Raw genomic sequence first — 23,557 nt, 5'->3', positions numbered from 1 at the left:
GTTTACCTTTTTAAAAGGTTCCCTTTATTTTAGGATGTTCATGGGAAATTCAACTTCCAGTGCCATTCTAATACATAAAAAAAATGAATGTCAGGAAAAAAATTGTTTCATGTACCAGCCAATGTATTTCGGTAATCCTCCCAGAAAAGATGATTGTCAAACAGACTACTTCTTGCAAAACTGCCTTCTCTGTCTGATCTCTTACTTAGCACTTTATTCTCTGCTTCTCAGGACTGAACCAGGCTCAGGAAACCCTTAGCACCAGCAGCCCACAAGCCCTGTTGACGTCTTGCTAAGGAGGGATTTTGATCTTGCACTCACAGCGCACTCTTCACCTTGGAGAACTGCCTTCTACCAGCTGTCTCTGAGAATCTGAGGATATCCTCCATTTCACTTCCACCTGTCCGCCTTTTTGATCCTCATTATTTTTGGCAGCTTCTCCATCTATTGTCTGGTTCGGGGGGTTGATGTCTTATTGTTGTGGAAGATTACATTTGCACTCTATTTCCAGTTCTCCTTGTTGCCTTTGGGTAATGTCCAAGTGGAGAAGGGGGGAATGACAATTGACTCCCCTGATCTCAGTTGTAATTATTTAGGACAGTGATTTGATATGATGTTATAATAGTTCTTGGAAGGAATGATGAGCATCTGAACTATATCAAGAAGGGAAAAACATACTTGGGTGATAATAAGGAGTTGGTTCGGGGTTTGATTGTTGATGTGAGGGTGTCTGGGCTAATTGTGGATTGGGTGATGAGATTAATGGTGGCACTTGACAGAACTAGGGATACAGTCTGAGAAGAAAAATTGAGTTAAGGACATGTGTGCCTTTATACACAAACACAAACTGTGCTTTAAATCACATTTGTAACTCTATGAAAAGCTCAATAATGGCACATTCCGCTTATACTATAAATTAACTGATTGTAAAGTATAGCAAACTTTATTTTTTGCCCAATTATGGTGGCTATCAAACTCACTAGAATATTCTTAAATTCCCAGTTCTATAAATGAAGAATAAAACGATGATTACAATAATTATAACAACCACCATCCTTTATTGTGTATTTTCTGTTTGCCAGGCACTGAAAATTGTTTCATATACATCATCTCAGTTAATCCCCTCAGCAGCTCTTTGAACTAAGTGTTATTAGCCAGATTGTTACAGATGAGGAAATTAAATCTCAGACAGATTTAGTAATTTGCCCTGGATTACAGCTACTAAATATCAGAACTAGGATTTTAACCCTCCTTTCACTAAGCTATATCGTCCATGTAAACTATTTTACATCATTCATTCTGATAAAACACACCATTAGAACTATAGCTATAGATGAATTGATTATTATTAGCTTTCAATAAACATCTTCTTTTTTGGGGGGTTTACATACACCTCTAAAGCAAACTATTTAGTCAAAAAGATCTCTCACCAAATACACTATCTAACATACTCGACTCTTCTTTGTTATCCATTCTTTACCAGAAATAAATTTTTCTGATACCTCCTAGTAATAAGTAGATTTAATTAATTAAGACTTTGGTTCATGAGGCTTCTCATTCTGAAGAACCATTTCTTGAGCATTATAGTTAATTTATAGCATGTGATGCTATTACAATATTCAGAATCTTTTATCCTTTTCCATATGAATGATTAGTCTATCTTTGGTACCTAATGTGAGTAGTTCTTAATACCTTTAAATAATAAGCCAAAAAGACTGAGTAATGAAATTTGGGGATGAACTTTTTTCTTTTATGTTATTGTGAAAGGGACTAAGTAGAATAATACAGATTTATTTCATTTATGAGAATGTAGGAGAAGAGAGGAGAAACATAATTAATACTGTTTATAAAATGAAAAAATGCAACATATGTAGTAACAAGAACACGTCATTTTGAGCAGGTCTTTATAGAACAGACATCCCATACTGTGTTCCTCCTTTTCCACAGTCATTGCCATGACAATCTGGTATGCTTAGCAGTTGCTGCTTAGTAAGGGAGATGTCTCTTCTAGGAGATCTCTGTGTCAGCCAAAAAAACACAGCAGTCTCATTTGGGTCTAGAAATAAAATGAAATACATAAAATGAACAGAATTTTAGCATTTTTCTTCCCATTGAAAGGATTTTTTATGAGTCACTTTGCCCATTTCTACTTTAACATTTTTTAAATCAGAAGGAAGTTTTGGAGCGGAATTTTCTCTTCAAGTTAAGATTCTTTCCCATATGATTGAAGACCTTGTCATTTCTAGATGTGACAAAATGTCCACAACTGAATATGAAAACCTGTTATTAAGAATTGAAATTCATTTGGATGAAAGGCATCTAATAATCCAGGCCATGTTTAATTGTCCATTAAAAAAAAAAAAAAAAAAAAAAACATGATCCTTCATGTCAGTTCATAGACCTAGCCTACTGTAATCTAAAAAATATAACTGTCTCTATTCAGCCATGACAGAGCTATTATTCACTCACTCCAAAATCATATTTTGAGTGCCCACCAACTTCTGGAGTCAAAGGGTTTCACTGTTGTGGTAGGGATTTCAGACGAATCATAAGAGGACAACATACAAATAAATATGAAATAATGTAAAAGAACACATTCATGGAATCATCAGTAACTTGGGAATGTTCTTGCAGGGATTCAGAGTGAGATGGGATGTCACAGGGATGACTACTAGTAACAATAAACTCAAAGTCAGTGAAAGAGGCAATGGGCAAAGAGTGGCAGAGAGGAGGGGAGAGTGTGTTCCAGATTCAGGAATTATAGACACAAGAGCTGTGGATGGAAAATAGCACAGAGACAGGAAGAGGATGAGAATGAATATGAGTATCAACACTCATCTGAGGGAATGAGTTGATTGAAATATTTGAATGTTGGATAGGGTGGCTTAATTTCAATTTAGTGGGTTTTTAGTATGCATTTCAGAGAAGAGATATATAAGGAAAATCACATAGAAGAGGATAATGTAAGAGTTTTTCTGGAAGCTGAATTGGCAGAGGGAGAGTCTGAAGCTCAGTGGTGTTGTCAAGGTGTGAAGGGATAACATTGTACTATAGAAATGGAAATTATCAAGCAATCTTAAATTATCTACGTAGGGGAAAATAGTAAGGTTGGTAATGAGTTGATTAGCAGGACAACTTAGAAGCAGCCTCCTTGTGTTCAGAATGTGTCAGGCTTGAGTCCTGGAATATTGGGAGGATGAGGATGTGTCAGTACCCGAGAGGAGCTAGGTCATTAATGCTGTGTTCGACAAGGCAACAGCTTAGTTTTTAAGTATTATAGATGAGTTGTCAATGGAAGAGCCAAGTGAAGACTCTGTGTATTCACCTCATTATATAAATAGTAAAAAAAAATAATTTATAATAGGTGGGGATAAAAAGAATAGATTCATGAGAGGTGATCTAGATTTGGAGTCCATTCAGAATAATAACTTTTTAAACTGTATGCCAGGCCTAGTTCTACACATGGAGAATACAGGGTAAACAAAGGCATGAGCTCTGCCCTCATGGAACTTACAAAATAGCAGAGTGAGCAGGTGAATCTTTGAAAGTAGGATAGTTCCAAAAGGCAGGTAAACATTGTAGAACAGGAGAAATAGATCTTCGTTAGAGATTTGAGATGGCTACATTTGCAGGGTAGGAGGAAAAAACAAGAATGAATAAGAATTCTACAAAAGAGAAATTTGAATGTTATAAAAAGAACCAGATGCCACTTTAAGTATTGTTTGAAACATCAGTAAGTTGGAACCAACTTAAATGTCCACTAGTAGGAGGATTTACTTTAAATTGTGAAATATTAGGTAAACATTATTAAATGAGATATCTATATGCACTGATGTAGATAGATGTCTATGATGTATTAAGTGAAAATGGAAAATGCAGAATGACTGGTAATGATCTCATATTTATAAAGTAAGGAAAGTATATAAAAATACACTCATACAAATATATATTTGTGCATGTGCATAGAAATAGGTCCGGAAGCCTACTCACCAAACAGTTGTTAGTAGTGGTTACATATGAGGAATAGAATCAGGAGGGGTAAGAAATAGGGGCTTTCAGTGCATACTGCATATATTTCAGAATTATTTTTATTTTATTACATTGAGCATGCATTTTTTTCATGGAAATTTGTATTGGAATAATTGTAGATTCACATACAGTTGTAAGAAATCATACAGAGTCCCCTCCTGGAACTGTGATGTTACAAAATGTTGAGTCTTCTGTTCCTGTCCCACAGGCCCCTGAGGTTCGGTTCTTTCCTATTTTATATTTTTGTCTATTTTCTCTCTTGTTCACAGTGAGTAAATTCTGTTCACCTCAAGAACACTGATTCTATTCTCTGCAATATCCTTTCTACTATTGAGCCCATCCAGTGAGTTTTTAAATTTCTATTCTTGTATTCTCGGTACTGTTATTTCCATCTGACAGATGCTGAGATTAAGCATGGGAAAACCTGACTGTAAGCTTCCTGGCAGTCAGGGTAAAACAGGAAACAAAAATCATGCATCTTCCTATATGAGAAGTAAAAACAACAATTCTCAGTGATGTCAAAGAATTTCCTAGGCTTCTCCCTTAGACAAGTTTCTCACTCTAGGAGATGGACTACAGGAGTAGCTCTCAGGGTACCAGCAATCAGTTCTGAATGTATTTTCTACACATCTCTTGGAGGGAAATGTTATAATACAAAAGAAAATCTAAATGATTTGTCTGTTTCAAATTACAGCCCAGATCACCACATTTGACAAGGAGAAACTTTATTACAGAGGGAAACAGAAGGACTTAGTAATGAACTGGGGAAAGAGCTTAGTTCCATAGGACCTCCCAGGTCTGAGAGGAAGTAATTACATACATTGTGATGCTTTAAAAGTATGTGCAACAGTAGCTGCTGCCTAAGTAACATCCTAAGGGTGGGGAAGACCCAATTCATCTTAATTGAGACACTTCATGGCCTACCAGTTATTTGAGTCATGGGTTTCTATTGGCTTCCTGGCGAAAGTTGTAGAGAAAGAGAGCTCATTGACAAGTTAGAGAGCTGAGTGAAATTACTGTGTACAATATCTGGGAAGAGTGGGAATCATTGTTGAAGAGAAACAACCTGGGGGGTCTAAGCTTTTAGCAGTGGGGAGATTTAAAAGGAGATCATGTTGTGAGACCTAGTGGGAAAAATGATTCATTGAATATCATTTTCACTGGGTGGCCTGCTGGATGAAATGAGTGGGAAGATGTAATTGGTCATTAGGTCATTAGGTTGTAGTCTAAATACACTATTTGGAAACCAAGCAAGGATTGCTTCTAAGAAAGCAGAAGATGGTCAGTGGTGTCAAATGTAGGAGAAAATACAAGAAGATGAGAATGAAGGGGGGCATAGGTGGGAATTAGTATTGTTAGAGAGCATTGTCACCCAACAGAATTAAAGAATGGGAGGAAAGTTGTAGGAAAGACACAGGAGGTAAGAAAGGAGGGATATAGCTAATATTCTAAGATGAAAGGATCTGTGAAAAGTCACCTAGAAATAGTATATTATTAGAACTATTGTCATCGATAAATGGTGTCAGGTAAAAAGGATAACTTAAAAATGCCCAAGACATACATGAAGAAATTGTGGAGGAGGGGATAGGATCACAGGCTTTAGGAAGGAAACTGACCATGAGAACACAGATTTCTCAAAGAGACAAGGTAGAAGATCTAGAGCTCTAATAGACTTTGAATTTGGAAAGGCAGATATCTCTCCCTCTGCTATTAAAAGGAAAGATGAGAATATGAATGTGCAGATGGCATGAAACCCTGATATGCATAAATTAGAATTTTATTTTTCTATGACTTAATTTCTGTGCAATGGCCCATTTCAATATGGTGATGGAAAGCTCAAGCCGTTCAAGATTCTCTGTCTTCCATTTTCCTGGTCCTCATTCCTCCCAGGCCACTGCTGAGGGATCCTTTGCTTTTATCAGTCTGCCAGCAGCCCTGTGACTCTTCCATGACACTCAAGGAAACCATGGTTCCACATTTATGCCTACCATGGCTCGGGAATCTCTCATGAATGTCGCTAGTACTGTGTGCCCAGATACATACCCTCAGACATTCACTCTCTGGAGTCATGCTTCTTCCTCGGCTTCTAACCCCAGGAAGTGTAGTTCATGGCCTCAGGGACTCTCACAGTTCTGTTTTCCTCAACTTTCCCCCATCAGTCCTCCGTGTTTCTTGTCTAGAGGTGGAACAGTGACACATTGTGGGAGGGTATATGCTACTGTCACATAGCATTTTGCTTAAATACTTGTACATATCTGAAGTCCTTACCATTTCTACAAGGGCTTTTGCTTCTGTGACCAACAAAGAAGACTGCCCCTTTTTTTGGTACAGGTTGGGGGGCTTTTACCCTGTCTCAAGCCTTCCTTGAAGCAACGAACATAAAACATCTTAGTTTCTTGAATGTGTTCAGGTAGAAGGGAAATGGAATAAATTGGTTAACATTTCTAAAATATTAAAATACCACAAATACCAAAGATGAAGCGAATGAGAGTTTATTGTGTATCTGCAGGGTGCCAGGCATTTCTTCATCCCTAACAACTAGCATTTTATTTTATTTATTTATTTTTTTAATTGGGGTATAGTTGTTTTACAATGTTGTGTTAGTTTCTGCTGTACAACAAAGTGAAGCAGAGTTCCCTGTGCTATACAGCAGGTTCTCATTAGTTATCTATTTTATACATATTAGTTAGTGTATATATGTCTAACAACTAACATTTTAAATGTAGGTATTATCATTACCCCATTCTAACGATGAAGAAACTGAGGCTATGTGAGGTTATATAACATACAAGTAGTCATATTGCTGATCAGTGGCAGAGCCACTTCTCTCTGAACTGTACCCTTCACTCTCCCTCTGAAAGTAAAGTTAAAGGGCAGAATGCAGGATGAACAACATTCAGAGAAAGCCACAGTGGGTATTCTTGGTTTTAGTCTCCTGCAAGGAAATGATGGTAGGGAGGGCTGGTGGAGTTAGAGGAAGACAGACACTGGTAATATCAGATGGAGGAGAGGCTGAGAAGTTGATGGCTCATAAGACTATGGGTTGAATTCTATTCGAAGCACCATTTTAAAAGCAGAAGCAGCACCTGTGGCAGGAAACCCAAACTGATAATTGTTGTCAGGCGTATAGAGGGAAGTGAAGGGTTTATGGTCCTAGAAAGGATAATAGAGAAGTAAGTGATCATAACAACTAACACAAGCTGGTAAATAGAAGCGTTATGTTTTGGAATAAAGAACACATCACTGAATTTGGAAGTAATGTGGTACTTCATAATGAGGAAGCAAAGAGGGAGGTTAGCAGGGTATCAGAAAAGGTGAAGAAATTTGAAACCATGGTGTTGAGAGATCATATAATTCCATATTACTTCCCGTTATTCTTATTGCCATCTCTTATCCAATGGGTTTTAACCTCAAGTAGCAGTCTAAGACATGTCCATCGCTTGATGATCTGGAAACAAAACCAGGGACTGAAGGTACCAACTCTCTTTTTCTTCTCATTATATGTAGGAAGAAAGAAATGGAAAAGTCAAAGACTGTACAGAAGAAAGAATATGACTTTAGAGTGAAGAGACCTGATTTCAAATGCAGACTCAGTCTCTTCTGTGTGATCTTAAATGAAGGAATAGTTATATTTCTATGACCACTTGGTTGAGAGGCTTAATTAAGATTATGATTAGGTGCCTAGTATGGGATCCTGCACATAGCAGGAGCTCTATAAATGTAATTTATTTTTCCTACACCTTTATTCATTCAACAAATATTTTTAGAGCAGCTAATTTTATGCCACAGATAATGTATTAGTCAGCATAGGCCACCTTATGCTGTAGTAATAAAGACCCCCTAATCTCAGTTGCTTAAACACAGCAGAAGTTTAATTCTCTCACCAACTCAAAGTCTGATGCATGTTTAGATGGCTTTATTGGGCAACTCTTCTCCATGGAACTGTCCAGACCACTTCACTCTTTTAACCTAACCATCTTAATACAAGACCTCTGCAAGGATCACTACAACAGAGAAAGTGCTGTCCAGAACTGCTCTTAGAAATTTCTACCTGGAAGTGACACACATCAATCAGCTTGCAATCCATTGGTCAGAACTGGCCCTGTGGCCTCTCCTACTTCAAGGGGATGAACGTGGAGTCTTTCGTGTGCCCAGAAAAAAAGAAGAACCGAATATTGATGAACACAAGGAATGTCTTCCACTCGCAAGGCACTGGGTACTTAGTAGTGAATAAAGCAGGCATCATTTATCTTTCCCTCGTGGACCTCTCAATCCAGAGTGACGTGCTGCTGGGAAAGTTATGGCATCTGAAAAGAGCCAGGTTTCTACCCAGGCAAGGCAAGGAACTAGATCAAAGTGATTGCATTCAATAAGTATAAAGTTATGTGGGAAAACAGGAAAGGGTAACAGTTGAGTATAAGTGACAAGTATGGAGAAGCTTAGCAATCCTCAATAAATATTTACTGAATGAATGTTAAGTGAGGAATAAGAAGAAATTTAGCTCTAAAAAACTAAACGGGAAAGGCGACAGAGAGAGAACAGATATAGGAAGAAAAAACACATGGAAACAGTTTATGCTTTTCAAATGTTCTGAATAATATTTGGGAATAAAAGCTGTTCTTGCTATATCTGCTGCTTCCAGTAAGCCTGAAATATTCTGCTCTGGTCTCTTCTGCCATAGTTGGGCTGCACAGGAATGAGTTCCCAGCCAGACTGTTTCATTCTTACCTAGTCAAGAATGTGGGAATTGTTGGGAGACTTGGACTCTGACTCATCTTCTAGAATGTTTTATGACGAATCAAGTTTGCTTGATGGGCAGCTGTCAAATCTAGAAGTGTCACAGTAAATGAGGAATTATGCCACTATAAATACTAAAAATGCTACAAAGTTAAGCAAAAATCCTTATGAATACAGTTTTATGGCAGAATGTTAGAGGTGGTTCCTTAAAGCATTAAAATGATTGACATAAAAAATATTTATTAAAGGAATGATAGAAAACATGTAAAAGAAAAAGAGAAACATTTATAATGTAGCCCCTACAGATAAACCCTGTAAACATTTTGGTATAGTTCACCCCAAACTTTTTTCTAGGCACATACATCCATTTGTCTTACAAAAATAGATCATAAAATACGTATTGCTCTGTCACCTCCCTTTTACTTAACAGTATTTCTTGAATACATTTCCATGTCAAAAATATACTTCTACAAAATTATTTCATGGCTGCAGGGTATTGTATCATATGTATGTGTCAAAGTATATTTCTTTATCATGCCATTATGTTGTTTACAGGTGGTTGCTATTATAAACAATGCTGTTATGAACATACTCTGGCTGAATTTCTGTGCACCTCTTTAATTATTTCATAGGGTAGCTTTTCTAAATTGGAATTACTGTGGCAAAAGTTATATACAATTTAAGGCTTATTATGTACATTACCAAATTGCCCTCTAAAATATTGTTGCAGTTTGCATCCCTACCAGCAATTGATGAGAGCAGAAGAAGAGAGTTTAGGAGCCGATAAGTCTACAAATGTGGTTATAAAGAATTGACGATACCATTAAATGTGTGTTTAATCCTGACAGCTGTTGACAAAAAGGGGCACTCGATATGTTATTTTTATTTTTTAATTTTTATTTATTTATTTATTTTTGGCTGAGTTGGGTCTTCATTGCTGCGCGCGGACTTTCTCTGGTTGCAGCGAGTGGGGGCTACTCTTCTTGCAGTGCATGGGCTTCTCACTGCGGTGGCTCCTCTTGTTTCAGAGCACAGACTCTAAGCACATGGGCTTCAGTAGTTGTGGCATGTGGGCTCAGTAGTTGTGGCTCGTGGGCTCTAGAGCACAGGCTCGGTAGTTGTGGCACACGGGCTTAGTTGCTCCGCGGCATGTAGGATCTTCCTGGACCAGCGCTCGAACCCGTGTCCCCTGCATTGGCAGGCAGATTCTTAACCACTGCGCCATCAGGGAAGCCCAATGTGTTATTTTTTAATCCCTCATCCTGTATTTCATGCTTTATGCTAAAATCGTAAGTATGAGAACTTCACTTTAGATTTCTTAGAAAGGAATTTAAGACAGATTCACATTCTCTGCTAAATGGGTTCATTAATATTATGGGTGCTAGGATAAGATCCATGGATGAACCGTTGGATATCTGCAGTGAGTTCCTCTCTTGACAAAATATTTTGAGCTCTGTCATTGATATATCCGTGCCTTGATATATGTCTGTGGCTGAATATTTGTGCACATCTTTAATGATTCTCTGAATAGTAGGCAATTTCCCATTTGTCTAAAGAGAAAACCGAGAAAAATTTTCAGCTAAATTGACTATGTAAACTTTGAGGGACATAGATGAACTAGCCAAGTTCATACTTATAATATGTACATATTACATACTTATAAGTACATACTTACAATATATAATCTACTAATTTAGACATAGATAATACTTTAAAGCATATATCATGTAGAATATTTTTAGAAGTATTGCTCTTTTCTCAACCTTATAGTTTATGATGTAGTTTTAGTCCAACTCCCCCTCCCATGCATTCTTGACATCAGAATGGTACCACCTTTTCAGGCAGCTGGCATGTTTCCGCTACCTGTCATCTGGAATTCAGTCTAAGCGGTTTGGGGTGCAAGATTGTGAAACCGTATGATGCCATCACTGGAAATCTTTTCTCTGGCTATAAAAACCCACTTACTACCCATAGTCTCCAGTAACCACTTACTCTATTACTTTTTTTTTTTTTTTTTTTTTAGGCAGATAAAGATTACTTTTTTTAGTGATCTTTAAAATACTTGTTTTCAAAAACACTTTGAATTTTTAGGTCATGTCTCCCAAAATAATTACTAACTCAGTATTAAATCCCTTGGCTTCTGTTTTTACCGGTCCCATCAAGCGAATGACTGCTAAAACTATCCAAAATTCTCATCAGTTGGCGTCTCAGGTTAATGCTATTTCCCTAAACTGTACTTTGTTCAAAATAAAGTAATTGAGAGAGTGCCTGGTATCATGAGAGACTTTATAAGGACTTTAGATAAGATGCCTCTTTTTCTGAGGGATAATTATGTGGAAGAAGAATCTCACCTTACATTCATCCATATATTATAGTTTAAACAAAAAGAGAGGAGATTCATGCAAATCTCTTTTGTGTTCTTATGCAAAGTGACTATTGAATATGAAAGCTTTTGTCCACCTATAAAAAATATCTTAAGAATACAGTAGGATTGTCATGCATTTATCTTGTATAGAAACACTGAAAATATAGGTTCATGAAGCCTGCTGCTTTGAAAATACTCACATGGGAATCTTTTAAGAACTACAACTTCTACCCAATTAAACCTCCTTCCAAGCCCAAGCCACATCTACTTTTACTTTAATACAAAACAAACCAACCAACAAACAAACAAGCAGCAGGAAATATTTAGAATAGATATTCTCTCAGGGACCCATAGCCAAAATTTTTGGAACTCAAAATGAAAAATTTAGAGAATTGAGTGGCTAGATTTCCCTGTGGTGTTACTCCCTCCTTAAAATATATTATGTTGTATTGTTTCCATTCTTTTCATCTACATATTTCCAAGAGAGTCAGAGTAAAATAACATATATTACAGGTTAGGTGGCAGCTATTTGATTGATATGGTTGAAGATAACATATGGTGTATTCTTTACTTTAAACTGTTTTGAGTCTTTTTTCTTGCCCACAGCAGTAGTATATGTGAGAATTACCGAAAAACTTCCCAATGGTACATGTGTGTAATACCCATCATCTTAAAAAGCAATGAATATTTTGCCACTGCATTCTTTATTATTTGAAGCAAATCAAACTGAGAGCTTAAAATAAATTGTTACAGAACTCTAATTCTATAAGATCTTACAATTCCAGGAGATTATACATGCCGTTTTAAAATGTTAATCAGAAGATGCATTTGTTTTAATTCTTGATACTGAAAATATTGACTGAATTGTGAATTAACACATTTAGGGTTGCAGATGTCATTTTTCATGAGATTTCCTGAATGATATAATTTTCATATTTCATATAGCAGTTTGATCAATTTACAGATTTATTTTACATAATTAGTTGGTAAATGAGAAATTCAATTGCTGATATATAACTATTTCTCTGAAATATAGAAAATAAGTTTAAATTCTGAATTATAAATGAAAAAACAAATATTTTGAAGACATCTGGTCCACATCTGTCTGAAATAAGATAATTTAAAACAGTGTAATTAAATGCAAGAAATACTGAAATAGTCACACCTTAGAATGTAAAAAATAAGTCATTCCATTTTAGTGTGATTTCTTGAATTGGTGATTTTTTTAAATTTTAGTGTCCTTTAGCCTCTCATTCTGTCATTACAAAGAAGACTGACAAGCTAAACAAACAAAAATAATCCATGTTTTTCAAAGCTTCTACTAAATGAAAGAATTATCTTTATTACTATTCTTTTATGCGTTGACTAACCTCCACTCTTAAGTTAATACTCAGTGGACTTAGACTCAGGCCTACCCCCTTTTGATGTATTCATAATTCTCCATTCAATTATTAAAAATGAGAGATTAGTGAGAGAGTCTGTAATCCCACTCCCTAAACTGTGTGTTCCTTGCGGACACAAAGAGGCTCAGTAAATGTGAGAGAGAGGTACTCAGTCTCATGGAAATGAAAAGCATCTTTGGTACATTCTCATGATCAGTAGAGAGTCATCCTTTGAAGACTGGTCTTTTCTTTTGTTAAAAACCTGTGTTAAGTGGAAAATTAACCATTTTAGGAGAAAGGAAAATAAGCTAGACTTTCTATAGTCTAACCAAAAAATGTGAAAAAACAGCCTTTAATAAAAGGCTGCAGAGCCTTGAGACTTCAACAGGACTGGGTTTTGATCCATGATAGAGAAATTAGATTCATGAAAACACTCAATACTAATGCTACAGTATAAGGGTGAGGGAGGATCTCAGCTTGGATGCCAGAGGCTCTCCTAACTAACAGTAGACCATGAGAGGAATTGATACTATGAGAAGTGAAAACACTTTTCCTAACACATACCCTAAGATATCACAAGTTTTGTTTTGTGTTTTTATTTCCAGGGAGCATGATAAAGATCCAGAGAGTTTTTTTAAGGTATTGATGCATCTTAAGGACTTAGGACTCAATTTCCACGTATCTGTCCTTGGAGAAACCTTCACAGATGTCCCAGGTATTCCTTTTGAATTTTCTGGTGTGTATTTTTATAGATGACATAAGCTGTACAACTTCAGTATTAATTTCCATGTTTCCCTTTGTTAGAATAATCAAGATGAGTACTGTTAACCAAAAGATTATATGATGGCATTAAAGTGTGATTCAATTAAAAAAATACTTAAGTAAGCATTCTTTGATTTAAGTTAAGAACGTGAAGTCATCTCTTTTATCAAATGTAGTTTATACAATGCATCCTGATGTAAATAACATATATTGCTTTAAGCATCTTAACACTTAAGGAAAGTGGGAATTTGTAATTGGATATCCACCCTCTCACCTCTGGGGTCACTGGTTTGATTCCTACTCACATTGGTAATGGCTGAAATACATTACCATCTGTTAGGTGGCCTGTGTAAAGCATTTTGGCATCAAACTTGCAATGTGGAGTAGACACATATCATAGTTGTCATTGGTCCATGCCTTTTTTATTGAACTTGAGAAACAAACAAAAATCCAAAGCTGATAGCAGCAAGTCTTCTCATCCTTAATGCCACATGGAGCCTGTTCCAAGTCACCCTGCATCCTCACTGGGCATGTTTGGGTCAGTAAAATGAGCATCCCAACCACCGTCCTAAGCACTTAGGTGTTCATATTTTTTAAGCTTTGGGTATCCAGCTTTTTTTTGTAAACTCCAAGTAAGTATACAGACAAGAAAAGTTCAGAAATGGCCTCTGTCATCATGCTTTATGACTCTTAAGGACCACTTAAAGTTTACCCTCACTTAGCAAGTACTCTTTGATTCTGGTACAACACAAGGAAGCGCACCCAGCTTGTACCTCAGTAGCTTCATCTGATATGGCTCATCCTCTGCCCCCTGCACTTATGGACACCAAACTTTTCTCAGTTCCTCTAAGGTTCCAGGCTTCTTTAAACCTTTGCACATTTGCCTATTTGTATTTTATTCATTCGCTCTCAGCTCGAGGGCATTTTCTTTCAATGTGAAGCTTTGCAATGGTCTCATGGCACCCTATACTTTTACCTCATGGTGCCTCCCTCAATTTCTAATCATATAATTATGTGTAATTTCTTATCTCACTCCCCCCCCACACACACACATATACACATAAACATTAGAATGTAGGTGCTGGGAGGACAAAGATTATGACTATCTTGTTCATCACGGTACCTCAGAGCCTAGTGCAGTGCCTGGTACAAGGCTGGAACTCAATAAATATTTGTTGAATAAACAGATAAAAATGTAAACTCCCTGCCCTCAAGCAGTTTATAGTTTTCTTGAAGAGGGAACACTTTTGCATAAGGATGGGAAACGGAGAGGGAAACACAGGATAATATAATTATATAATAGTACTGACACATGTGGCTTAGAGTAGAATGTTAGTTGAAGAGCTAGGACTTGAATAGCCAAAGGATTAGGGTATTCCAAAAGGGGAAACAACATGGGCAAAGCATAGAGAAGCAAGTATTTTAGATATTGTACTTAAATGAGAGAACAATTTCAGTGATTAGTGCTATGAGGTCACTATGTAGGATAGAAGATTCTGCATGCGAAACTTAATAAGTAAGTAATACATGGGCAGGGTAGGGCCAAAGTATGGAGGATGAGCAAAGTAGATTAGGTAAAGGTAAAAAATAGGGAGCCTCGGTCTTGAACTGGAAAGAAATATGATGAAGCGTGTATTTTAGGAAGATTTATCTTGCAGTGATATGTAGGCAGAATTGCAGTAAGACTCTGCAGTAGTCATCCAAGTGTGATTCTGTGAGGTGGTGGAAGAGAGATTAGTGAGAGGGCTGTAGGAGAGAGAGATTCTCAAGGAAAACACAGAAAAGAATTTGATAGATGGATGGCTGTCAAGAAAGAAGGAAGGGGCTTCCCTGGTGGCGCAGTGGTTGAGAATCTGCCTGTCAATGCAGGGGACACGGGTTCGAGCCCTGGTCTGGGAAGATCCCACATGCCGTGGAGCAACTAGGCCCGTGAGCCACAACTACTGAGCCTGCGCGTCTGGAGCCTGTGCTCCGCAACAAGAGAGGCCGCGACAGTGAGAGGCCCGCGCACCGCGATGAATAGTGGCCCCCACTTGCCGCAACTAGAGAAAGCCCTCGCACAGAAACGAAGACCCGACACAGCCAAAAATATAAATAAATAAATTTTTTAAAAAAAGAAAAAGAAAGAAGGAAGAAAAAAATCAGCTCATTTGCAAAGCTAGTGAGTTCAATTTTGTTTGTGCCGGTTTTGAGGTGTTTGTGGATGAACTGAGGAAAGAGGCTCGAGAATATCCCTAAGCAGAAGGCTTTGTAGCCAGCTTCACTGTTGGGTAATTTTAAGCCACCACTACAAAGAAGACTAGGTTCTCACTCAAGGGCCATGTCCTTGGGATCACAGCTCTCCCTTCCCACACGTTAACACTGAGCTATTTAGGGCAGCACTGGGGATTGAAAGTGGGATGGGGAGCAATTAGGGGCCCAAGAACTGAGTGCTCAGTAATTACAGGCTCAATCTTTTACTCACTTTGGTTTGACCTCAACACATACTTGCTGAGCACTGTGGAAGGGGGATTTCACAGTGAACAGGACTCAGTCTGCACCTCAGGGAGCCCTGCCTTGGGGAGACACTTACATATAATTAACAGGTACCTAGGATGCTGTGGGATCATCAGGGCATGCTGGGGAAGACCATAGGAAGGGTCAAATTACCTACGTACACACTTCTGTTACTCCCAGTCCCAGCTGGAGCTCCTTTCTGCCCTTGCCTCTGGCCCATCTCTGTCATGTCAAATGTGAATCAATTCTCTTTAAGGCTACAGAACTTCACCTTGCACATGGGAGGAGCCCAAGTTGTTGGCTGGATGACTGAGCCTGGTAGATTTCCAGGTTGTGCTCTTAGAAGGCCACCTTGCTAGTCTTTACTCCAAAGGTTTCTTCACAGGCAGTTCTGTGTAACTTCTGCCATTTGTATCACTGTCCTGGTTTGACAAACACTGATATAGCACTTGCTGTATTTCAGGCATTGTTCTAAGCCATTTATAAATGTTAACTCTTCTTAACAGTCTCATTCAGTATTACTGTCTCCATTTTTCTTAGGTGGGGAAACTGAGGCACAGAGAAATTAAGTGAAGTCACATAACTATCAATACATAATACTTTTAACCACTATGCTGTGCTACCTTTCCATTTTCTTGTTTTCTGACCTAACTACTTCTCTAAGTTTAAACATTAATTTTTTTTCCCCACCTCACCATCCAGCACTTCACGCAAAGGGTTACCTAGCAGGCATACATTTCTTTGCCTGTTATCTCTTCTAGGTTCTCCACTAACATATCTAAAACCCATACCCTCAAACCAACTTATACACTGTGCAGTATCAGCCAGAAGGATAACTCTGAACACCGTTAACATTTGTGAGGAAGTGGTTTTCTTGTAAATAGTTGCAATAATAATCATTATTATCCTGTTAATTGCTATAATTTATTGAAAGTTTGCTTCTTGCTTGGTCCTTTGCCAGGTTATTTCATATAATGCTCATGATAATCCCAAAGACGTAGGTATTATTATCGCCTTTGATAGATGGAAAAACTGAGACTTTGAAGGCTTAAGTCACTTTGATTACACTCCTTATGAGTCAAGTTTCGCTCTTTCACATGCAAGCCTAGATGTATTGGAAAACCAAGAAAGGTTTAATACATGACGGCAGGACCATTAAATTACTCTTTTTTTTTTCCCCTTGAGGTAAGATTTATACATATAACATTGTATAAATTTAAGGTGTACAGTGTGATAACTTGATACATTTACATATTGCAATATGATTACCAGTGTAGCTCTAGCTAAGGTCTCTCTCACATCACATAATGATTTCTTTATCGCAGTGAGAACATGTAAGATCTAGTCTCTTAGCAATTTTAAAGTATATAATACAGTATTGTTGACTATAATCACTATGCTGTATTTTTGATCTCCAGGACTTATTCTTACTCTTGTTGCAAGTTTGTACATTAATTACTCTATATCCAACCTCTTTCTCCTTCCCTCTACACAGAACTTGTAGGGAAAGGTAGCATATCTCTGAGTGATGGCATTAGTGCTAGTGAGTTTTACTGCCCTTTTTGATGAGGCAGACAATCTCCATTAAATTTCTTTTGAAAATGTTAAAACCACAGTAGAGCAACTTTGTAGAGCCTTCATACTGTTGATTATTTTCAAATTATGTTGCGGTAAGGTTATTATCATCCTTTTTCTGAAAAGTGTAGTAGTTGATTATCGATTCTAGTTTATAGCTACATAGTTTATCATTCTTTTGCATGATCCTTTCAGTTTACAAAAGAGATGCTAGATCTAGGACAGGGACTATTCCAAGTGCTCACAGCTGGGCACAGTGGGCGAGACGGGCAGTAGGTAGTGGCAAGGTTAGGAGTAGAACCTGGGATTCAGTCTCCTCGTCCCTACTCACTTCTGTATGTGTTCAACACGTTTTTTAAATATCTACTTTATGCCAAGCACTAAACTAGATGTTTAAGATGAGTGGTGAATAAAACAAACATCTTCTGTGATGTTTGCATCACGGAAGTAGTCTAACTCCAGTGCATTATCCATCAGTTCCTAGAGCACTTAGCATGTGCCAGGTACTATTAGAAGCCCTTTGTGCATTGCCTTGTTTATTCGTCACAACAGCCCTGTGAATTAGGCACTTTTCTGATTATCATATTGCAGCTGAGAAAAGTCAGAAACAGGGAGGTTAAGGCACTTGCCTGAAATCACGCATCCATCCAACTATCAATCCACAATTCAAACCTTGTCAGCCTACCTCTCTGCTATTCTCCTCTATGTGGAAATCCACAAAAACATCCCTCTTTTATGGGTAAGACAGCAGGAGGTGATAATGGTGGAAAATTCCTGGCTACTCAAATGAAATCATTTCCATTTTCTCTAATAAGCTCTTTGCAAATGGAAAGTTTAAAAACAAATAAACATAGAACCCCTGCAAAACCTCAAATTCATTTCCTAAATATATCACTCCTTAGATATTAAAGTGAACTCCCTCTTCTTTCTGCCGTCTGTCTTCATCACAAGAAAGGTGTCAAAAACAATATGAAGGAGGAAGATATTCCAAATAATACTTGGTATATATTTACTGTTCAATAAATACTATTTGAATGAATGAAAGAATAAGTCTGGTGTAATAGAATAATGTAGTTTACATACTGTATCAGATATATTAAAAACCTACATTGAAATGATTTCCAAATATTAGAGAGTTAGTGAATGAAAATAGAGAACCCTAAGACTTAAGGAAGTTCTAAGTGGTTTTATATTATATTTTCTGTTTTCATGTAAATGACCTTGATTTAACCTAAATCTATTTTTCATTCTGTTCTCATCTTTCAGTTCTTACATCAGTCAGAATAAGCTAAATTACGCTAAGCTAGCAGCCTTAAAAATCTCAGTGACTTAAAACACTGAACACTTATTTTTTATTCATGTTCTATGTTTATTGCAGGTGAGCAGTAGTGTTCTATTCGTATGGTCACTCAGGGTCCCAGGATTATAGAGAGACCCAAGCAACCACCATCACAAACATTACCAGTTACTGTGCCAGATGCAAGAGAAAGCTAGGATGTTCTTTCATTAGCAATTCACTGTTCTGGCCTAAAAGTGACATAGGGTTCCACTCGACTCTTTGGCCAGAACTTGTTGCAAGGCACTGCCCAACTATAAGGGGGGGGGGGGGCAGGAAATGCAATCTTGCGTTGAGCCCAGAATGGAGGAGAGCAGAAATAGATGATGAAAAGCACTACTGACCACCATAGTTCTTTAATATGCATCATGATCTGTGGCCCATCAGAGAGAAAATCAAGCCTATCCAAGATATCTGCCTTAGTCTGGGTGAGTCTATCCGTGTTGAATAAAGAACTTTTAACAAATATGAGAGTACGGCCCACAGCCTTCTTGCTGGAGACAACCCAGCTCCTGTCTGAAGACACATCTAGCAACTGTGTCCCATTAAGCTGAGTTGATACGAAGTCGAGCTGCTCTCTGTGAGAATGGAGTTAATTATCACTTACGGTGATGGCATTTTGGAAAGCTTATAGTGTCAGTTAGGAGTAGTTTTGCCCTCCACCCCCAGGGGATATTTGGCAGCGCCCAGAGACGTTTTGGTTGGTACAACTGTTGTGGGGAGGGGAGGGTGCTACTGGCATCTAGTGGGCAGAGGCCAGGAACGTTTATAAGAATTAAAGTCAGAAGATCAGGTTTGGTACTGGGTCCTGTAGCTTTCTAGGTTAACCTCAGTTAATCCATCTGTACCATACAAAGGAGAAGATGGGAAAGAGAAATAATAATAATGAAACCACCCACCCTATCTACTCCTTTGAGTTACATTGAGGATTTCAAGCACAGTTACATAATTTGGGAGGGGGGAGGGAATTGCTTTCGAAACTACTATGCAGATTTTACTTTAAGACTCATGGACTTCTCTTCAGAGTTTATACGGAATGAGTCTTTAATGAATTTTGGATGAGAAGAGGACATTAATGATGCTGAACCTTAAAAGTTCATTCTTGCCATTATTTTAATTATTTTTAATCCAGAAAATTGAAAGGTCATTCTGCCACGTAAAGCATCCATCACACTCCATGTTACAAATGAACCAAAAAGCCTAGAAGCTCCTCAATGCAAATATTTTTAGCTTAGGCCAATTCTCATGCCAAGGTCACATTGTTAGCCCTTAAGATGGTGTTTTGTTTTGTTTTGTTTTTTAAAAAAGAAGAAGCAAATACTTAAGATATCAAATCAATGGAATGTGCTTGTATACTTAATAATTTCTCACAAGTGATAACTCTAAACCAAATACTTTTTTCTATGAACAGCCAAAGCCTTACATCAGGATTCTTCTTTCCCTACATTGTGGGAGAAGTAGTTTTAAGTTTTAGGCATGGGCGGCGGGGAGCAGAAAGATTGCAAAGGAAAGTAAAAACCTGAACTACATTTTTGGCAGACAGAAGTCTTTCTGGTTCACCTTTAATTTGAGGTTAAGAACAGTATGTGGAAAGCTTCTGGTTAGTATCTGGCATGACAATGGTTATTACCGTGATCTTGGCATATTCCTGATCCTTTGCTCTGGAGTCAAATGTAGGATAATTATATAACATTTCCCTCCCCTCCCATCTCCCTTTTCTCTCAGCTCCCAGCTACAATCTCATTTTCAGCAGAGCAACTACACTAAGGGGGAAATAATAGAAAGGTTCTAGGAACACAAGTAACTTACATCACATTAATATAAAGGTATAAAATTTTGCTACGGGGGGACCCAGCAGAAGGAAAGCTATTAATATATTGATCAATGTTGAATTGTAATACAATTGTATATGAGATGAAATAAATGTGCCAGTAAGATTAAAGTCATTCTCTCTAGACCATACCTTTCCTTTTCCTTTTAATTTTAAAAAAAATTTTATCACTATCTACTCATTCCCCTAACATACAAGTATTTACTGAGTTCGTAGTGTGGTCTGGCACCATATTGTGGATAGCAAGAGGAGAAAATGTGGTTCCTTTCCTCTAGAATCTTACTGTCTGGGAAAACATTTTAAAAATTACATTTTATTATACCATGCCCTTGTTTATATTGTAACATTTTCAAATAATTTTGAATACATAATTTCATAACCCTTACAGCAATCTAATGACTAGATAATCAAACATGCATTAACACCCTCTGTTTATATCTGAGGAAAATTATTTATATTCATCCCACTGAAATAACGTGGATCTGAGGTCAGTTTTCAGTAGAGAGAACCACCTTCACATGATTCTTAGGAATAGGCATATAATCACTTTCCCAAGAATATGGTTGGGGAAGTCAGTTTCCCAGGAATCTGATTTGAAAATAAGGTCTTCTGTCTCCCAGTCCTTTGCTGAAGAAAACAACAGTATATAATGGGAAAGTAGGGAAGATTAAAATAAAAGTAGATATATATGCTCCTGACAGGAAAGAATAAATACTCAGATAGAAATGACAGTATCTCTTAAGATTAATTTATGAATTTAACAAGATTCCAATTAAGATGCCCAAATGTTACTTTATATATCTTCACAGAGTAGTTCTAAAATTCCTACAAAATAAATAAACGGGAAGAGTATCAGAAATCACTAACAAAGGAATATTGAAGGAAAACATGTCCTACCAAATTCAGAACATGTATGAAGTTAAAAGTACTCTTTTAAAAGAGTACTTTACCGATTCAAAAACATGAAGGTAGAAAAATGGACAAAAATAGAGAATTCCGAAATAAAACCAGCTTGTATATAATTTTAACATCCACCAAACTTATATAACAAAATTTAATATACTTATCCCAGCTTTAAAATATAATATTTTTTAGTGAAAACAAGAAAATGGGTAAAATAAATAACCTCTGTGGAATAAAACTAACAAAACAAAATATTCATATAAGTAATGAAGTATAGATTTTAAATATATCCTATAGATAAAAGATTGCAAAAGCTTCAACAGAGTATAAGTACCATAACTTACTGAAGTCTTATTCTGTGCCAAGGACAAGGCTAGGCCTTTTACTCACACAGCTAATAAACAATAGAGGTAGTGATAGCCGAAGAAATAAATGCTAAATCAAATTTTAGGAATAAAATCTTTAATTTTTCCAGTAATGAAATAAGTGTAAATACAGAGAATTTATGAGAAAGCGGTTGCATTGACCAAAGCAATAAAAGTAAAGGCATATCCTAACAAAGACTGGCCAACTAATGGGGAAACATCTGTATGTATGGTAATGGCAATGTAAGTTATTTGTCCTGAGCCATATAAGTTACTACACCCTTTGCGTGATTCAGTAATTTCACATTAGAGAATATATCCCATGGAAGTAATTCTCATACCTCGCCCTCATTGCTACTGCTTCTTTCCTAGTTGTTGCCCTTACCTTCTGGGACCTTGACTCCTACAAAAGCTTCAGATTGGTCTTCAGGCCTCTGGACACTTTGATATTTGATTCAAACACCTGCTGTTATTGGTGTTCTTTCTAAACCCAGACCATCCAAGAAGAGAATCACAATAGTATAACAATAAGAACGTGTCTCATAGATTTTTCTGCAGGATGAACTTAAATTTCCTCTCAGCGAATGAGGTTCTTCAAACTCTGACCCCAGCCTAATCCCTCATGGATTCCAGTTCTCTTTTCCATCTCCTGAGTACATCTGTGCACTTACCACATCCATGCCTTGTTTATTTATTGCTTAAATTCCTCTGCCCCTCCGCACATAGGCACATGCATACCCTTTCTCCACTTGGCAAAATCCCAACTCCAGTGGTGTTTCTTGTCCTATATCTTCCCTTTTCCTTCCCTCCCTAATTGCTCACAGCACCCTTAGTCATTGCATCATTTGCAAGGCGCATATCACACAGCACTATGGTCAGTTGTCACTTGGCTGCCGTAAGGGGCAGTGGTGTAACTGACCAGAAGACACTTTGCGGGTGAAGAGTACAACTTCTTAGACAGAGACAGCTGCATGGGGCCAGAGTCAGCAGCACTCCCAGTTGGAGAGGCAAGCTCCCCTGCCCAGCTCTCACTGATACCCCAGGCAAGAGTGAGGTTCCCGTTCAGTACCTGAGAAGCTCTCTTTTCCTTTCTCAGGAAAGGTTTGTTAAGTCTGCAGCTGCCCTTCCCTAGCAAATGCTCAGGAGACTCACTAGACACCAGTTAACTGGTAACAGTTCACTCCCATTGCTCAGCATATCCTGTGAGAATCAGTCTTTTTCCCCTGATCACTCCCAGACATGCCGTTCCGTCAGGCCTAAACTTTAGGCCTGCTTGAACTCTACTCCTGCAGCTTCTGTAAGTGGAATATTTATCTTTTATATGGAAACCAGAGAATTCAGTGCAATTCTCAAGGCAAGATCATTTATCCATCCTACCAGGGGGAAGACCATGAAGATAATATGTCCTAGAATACAACTCCTAAAACATCTCTCAAGAAATTGTTCTCAAAAGTTATATCTATGAAAACATTACTGAGGAAAAATATTCTTTAATTTTCAAAAACTGTCCTTAAAGTTTATGAGAAATGCATGCTTGGGAATGACACAAGGAAATAGATAAATTAATTAAATAATGAATGGGAAAAAGTCAAGGCATCGGTAGACCAATAGGAAATTAGAAACAGACGCTAATTTTAAAATTAAATGTATATATGACTTGGGTTGACAGATAGGAGGTCTTGGAATGTGGCTGCTACACGTTGCTTTGGAGTTTTATCTTTTTGAATTCCTGTAGTTGTATTATGGTCACGGTTTGGAGTGTGGTATGGTCAAAGT

The 23,557-nt window shown here is 37.5% G+C and overlaps 1 protein-coding gene and 1 long non-coding RNA gene across 5 annotated transcripts in view; one reads left to right on the top strand and one right to left on the bottom strand.

Moving 5' to 3' along the window:
• The window catches only part of GTDC1 (glycosyltransferase like domain containing 1), a 392,967-nt gene that overhangs the window by 307,485 nt on the left and 61,925 nt on the right, over positions 1-23,557 (top strand). For all 4 annotated transcript variants that reach the window (XM_082465032.1, XM_082465033.1, XM_082465035.1 and 1 more), the window contains one exon: positions 13,119-13,228. In XM_082465032.1, the coding sequence (XP_082321158.1) occupies positions 13,119-13,228 (110 nt within the window). The remainder of the gene's footprint in view (positions 1-13,118; positions 13,229-23,557) is intronic.
• LOC309662451 overlaps positions 3,255-23,557 on the bottom strand; it is a 52,083-nt gene continuing 31,780 nt past the window's right edge. Inside the window, exon 2 of the long non-coding RNA XR_014264695.1 lies at positions 3,255-6,205. This is a non-coding gene — a long non-coding RNA (uncharacterized lncRNA). The remainder of the gene's footprint in view (positions 6,206-23,557) is intronic.

This window comes from Balaenoptera physalus, assembly GCF_965194825.1.
Source record: "Balaenoptera physalus genome assembly, chromosome: 6".
NCBI lineage: Eukaryota > Metazoa > Chordata > Mammalia > Artiodactyla > Balaenopteridae > Balaenoptera > Balaenoptera physalus.
Note: the sequence above shows the minus strand (reverse complement) of the source record. Positions and strands in the feature narration are given on the sequence as shown.